This window comes from Eimeria acervulina, genomic scaffold, assembly GCF_000499425.1.
Source record: "Eimeria acervulina Houghton genomic scaffold, Eah_scaff1797, whole genome shotgun sequence".
NCBI lineage: Eukaryota > Apicomplexa > Conoidasida > Eucoccidiorida > Eimeriidae > Eimeria > Eimeria acervulina.
Genome location: NW_013548922.1, coordinates 1 through 4,586, shown reverse-complemented (window position 1 = coordinate 4,586; position 4,586 = coordinate 1). Strand labels below are relative to the sequence as shown.

The window sequence follows — 4,586 nt, the reverse complement described above, 5'->3', positions numbered from 1 at the left end:
TGAAGTGTCAGCCTTTGAAATACTCCCTTTTTATCCAGCTGTGTTGTTTTTCTCAGCCCCAAATGAACACACACCGATGTAGTTGGGCCCTTCGTCTTCCTCACTAATTGGCATTTTGCACTTAAAATCGCTATAGTTGTCATTTTCTTAGGGATGTTTGCCTATGCACATTACCGTGGGGGAGAGAACACACCGTAGCCACGGTGTGTGTGCGTATGTGTGTGTGCTGGGGTTTCACCCTTGTATGTCTAATGCAGTCCCCTACAACGGAGGAACGAATTGTAGAAACAAGAACGGATTCCGTTTTTTCCTTTTTAAACAAACAAAATTCGTCTTGTGGAGGCGAAACTTCTGCCGAAAATGATCAAACTTGCAAAAACAGTTCCTTAGAAGCCTGAAGTGCCATCAGTTCCCGTCCGCCAGTGCTTAGTTAGAGGGCATGAGGGGAATTACTGAGGAAGAAGTTATCCTTCTACAAAGTAAATTAAAAACAGTTTTATCCTGAAGGACTATTACGGGGAATAATAGACCATTTCAATGTTTCTGATCCTCAGTCCTTCCGTCCCGTCCCATGGTGGCCTCCCGCGGCAGCCACGAACCAGCACAGCTATGGGCCTAGGAGGCTCGTTTAATTTCAGAGAGGTTTGTACAAAACAAAATAAACGAAAATCATTAAATTAAATTGCTTTTCTGTACTTAGTCGGCAGAAATGATTAGATGCATATACGTATTTCACACGCGCACAAGTGGTGGGCGATACAGGTTGTATGCCCGGCACGCCAGTTCAGCTACGTCTCGTGTGGGAGCAAGTATTTCACATCTAGAGTTTTTTATCCTTTCTTCTTTCAATTTTTTTAATTTTCTCTTTTTAAAGCGGGTCTTTCTGGATCAAGTGCAAACCACAGGTGTTTCAAACAGCGATTGATCCGCCACACGAGTCAGTCACTGAACTGCCCACAGAGCCTTCGCCGGCGTGCAAGTTTGTGCATTTCCGGGATTGGTTTTTTGTTTTAATCGTGAAACTCCTTTTACTTTGTCTTTGATGTATCTTTCAATGAAAGCCACCGAGGAAGACAGTAGGGGGCCACTGGTTTTGGTGCCTGTCCAGCACGAGCACACCTGTGACTGCGCCTTTCAAGACAGCCCAAGAACCAGATCCTCCTCTCCTGACTCCCTAGTAGCTGCTGAACGTCATTTAGTAGCCTTTGAAAACTCTGCATTAGCTGCATGCAGATACCTAACTTCTCGCAGAAGTGCCCCTGTACTCCAAGAAATAAACCCTCTAAACTCGAAACCCCCAGCCGGCTCTTCTGCAGCTGCAGACCGACAGGCTGAGCCAAACTGTCTGCAAAGCGGTCGCTGCATAAAGACAGTTAGCATGCATCCCGACGGCAGTTGCTCAGAGACACGGAGACAGAGGTGGAGGGACACAACTGCAACACAACCGGCGGCAACGGAAACGGCGACACGAAGCAGGAACCTGGAAACAGCAGGAAAGGCATGCCGTGTATTCAGCTGCTCAACTCGGCATACAGATGCCTCTGAGGAGGTCGCGGGACGATCCTTGCCCTCTGAGAGTGGCCGTCTTGGCTTCGCTGCTGTGCCCAGTCATTTGCTCGCCTTTATTCTGTCTTTAGTTGGCGATCAATCGGCGGAAAAGGCTGCTGTTTCCCACGTCTGCCGTCGCTGGAGGGAAGCAGCGGGGCGTTATTACATGTGAGCACCAGCAGCATCGAAACAAACAGCACTTGCGCTGAATCTAAAAGGTCGCCTTGGTGCAGCCTTGTGCAACTATTATCTAGGCTCCTCTACCGCTACTTCTACTTTCTGTGCTGCTGATACTGCCGTTCTTCTTGCTGCGGCAGCAGTAGGACATGTGAAGGGAGGCTAGCTAGGCTGCCTAGTCTCTATGTGTGAGTGTGTTTGCGCTGCAGGTGGCGTTCGGTGGATGCGTCTCACCGGCCACTAAGCTCTCTGTCTGCTTCTGTGAGATTAAGTGGTCATCTCAGAAATCTCTGGCATAGGACAGAGACACTCATCCTTGCAGACGACAACACAGCGGAGGCAACTGAACTGCTGCTGCAGCTTGCCAATGCCTCATGCAGCAGCGGCACCAGAATCAGCAGAAGCAGCAAAAGGTTTAGCAGTGTTAGTTGCCGTTGTAGAGCCGGCAGCAGTAGCAGATGCAGAAGCAGCAAGAGGGGAAACAGCATCAGCAACAACCGCAATTGTGGCAAAAGTGAGGCAGAGGAGGCACCGGGAGCCCGAAGTTGGACACTGCCGTGTCTGAGGCATCTGAGGATATACAGCAGCATGGGGGGAGGCTACATCAGGCACTGTGAGCCCTCAACCCTTTCTATCTCCCTATTTGTTATTTGCATTTGCCTCTCTGCCTCTTTCGCTGTACAGTTGCCCGCCTGCCACTCTTTTCTGTTCTGCTCTGCTTTTCGTCTTACTCAATCTGTATGTCTCCTAGTCGCAAGCCATCTCAACTGCGGTATTAATAACTTACACATTACAACTTCTTTTTAAATTCGATTGTTTCTCTTGTTTTCCCGTAAGCCATTTCCTATGCATGCGCCTAACCCTCTCGTGCCTGGCTTCTGTCCATGGATTTTGTGTGCATTCATTGTGTGGGTTCTCACACACACACACAGTAATGCCGGGGTTTGTGTATTTTGTCTTCTATGTCTTTGACTGGATTTTTCTCCACTAAGCTGGTGTTCAGCGCCTCGTTTCTGCGCTGTGTCTTTGGGAAACGTTTTCCGTTGCTGCTCTTTCTGTGTGCATTTGCGCCACAGCGATACCCCAAGATGTATTGGCTGAAGCAGACGCAGCTCGGCGGCCTTGTGGCTTAGCTTCTCTTCATGCAGGCGACGGATATCGCAGAAACAGCAGCAGCTGCAGTAGAAGCGGCCTGCAACATCTGGAAGAGCTGGTGCTGGATACCGTAGTGGGGCCTGAGCTGCTGCTGGCCCTCCGAGGCAAAACGCCTAGACTGAAGACGCTTATTATAAGCCGCCTCAGCGAGAAACCCAACAGCAGTTACCAGGCAAGATACGAACTAGCAGGAGTATCGGCATCAGGAGGAGAGGAACCCGCAGAGGAGCATGTGTCTGCTCTTGAAGCATTGCTACTACTGCTGGAGGAGCTTCCTCCACAGCAATTGGCTGTCTTTGGCTTCGGGAAAGGCTTAGAACTATCGGGGGGCGGCTTCGGCGCCGGGAGCAAAAGCATTGGCAACAGCAACAACAGTGCATGCAAGTTTCCGGAGGGCCTCAGCGGTCTTCGGGCTAGGTTACGGGGGAGAGGAAGAGAGGGAGACAAAGAAGAAGCGATAGGAGATGAACTATGCTCTTTGCTCGCATCCAAACACCAGGAATCTCTCCGCGCACTATGGGTAAACCAAGTCAAAAGAAGCTGGATTGCCCTTCGGTCATTCGTTTATGTATGGTGTAAATACAATTTATTTTCTTGAATCAAATTGAGATGAGAGCACTTACGCACACGCCACCTCTGTTCACTCCCTAGAATAGGTGTAACCTGCGCATACAAATTAGACTTACGTATACAGTGATGTATTCATGGCTTATATTGCTTTAGTTGGCCATGCAGGCAAGCACAGCTGGTAGAGCTGCCGTTCTTTGGTGCGTGCGCTTGCTGCCGCTCCAGTTGCTGTTGTTGCTTGCTGGTGCTATTTCATGCTGCTGGCTGCTGTATTCTTGTTTTGCAGATGCCGGACATTTGCACTTCGCTCGAGGCTGCAGGGGACCTCCTCTCTCGTTGCCGCAATTTGAATGTCTGTTCTATCCCCGGGGCGTCGGTGCTGCATCAACTCCAGTGCATGCTGGGAAGCGGCCGCCCTGTGTGCGGCAGCTCGCCAGCATCATAGTTGCTTAGCTGGTTACTTAGCTGGATAACTGGCTAGCCATGCTCTAGATAGCTAGCTAGAAGAACCTCGTCTGGCGCCATCGCTCGGAGGAGGAGGGAAAAGGCGTACCTGCCTGGATAGTCGTTATCTACACCACCAGCAGCCAGAAGAACTGTAGCGGCAGCAGCAACAAGAAAAGTAGGGTCCTGCACAAGTGCCCAGCTATTTGGCTAGGTTTGGGGCCTTATTTGCATCTCAGTTGTTCGACTGTTTATGCTGTTGGCGTAATTCGTTTTTTTGAGGGAGGGAAGCAGCACGCCCCAATGCCTCTGCGGTTCTCTCTCTCCTTGAATCTGTTTTTTTCCGACCGACAACGGGGGACTTACTGCTAGTTTTAGGATTCACAGTTTGCGGCTGTTTGGGAGAGAAGTGTTTATTGCAGAAACCCCAAGAACCGTAGGGGTAGCCTGAATTTCCTTGCCATTGCAAGCTGCCTCTAACCTTTGCAAACGGCTGGCGTTGCGCAGTGCTACTAAAAGCGCTCGAGCACAACACTGCATGCGTGTTCTATGCCTGTATAGAGGACACGGGGGTTCATCGATGCACCCACGAATGCATCTGTCGCATGACCCCTAACATGCAAATGCATGTACGCTCGCATATGCAGGTATATATATATATATATATATATATATATATATATATATATATATAT

At 49.7% G+C, this 4,586-nt stretch overlaps 1 protein-coding gene across 1 annotated transcript; it reads left to right on the top strand.

Annotated features, from left to right (window-relative positions):
• Positions 1-1,378: 1,378 nt before the first annotated feature.
• Positions 1,379-3,892, top strand: EAH_00063220 (hypothetical protein, conserved; the record flags this gene model as incomplete). The annotated part of the gene is made up of 4 exons (XM_013393170.1): positions 1,379-1,716; positions 1,935-2,338; positions 2,802-3,400; positions 3,734-3,892. 4 exons carry the CDS (start codon positions 1,379-1,381, stop codon positions 3,890-3,892), a joined length of 1,500 nt encoding a protein of 499 aa, XP_013248624.1.
• Positions 3,893-4,586: the final 694 nt, after the last annotated feature.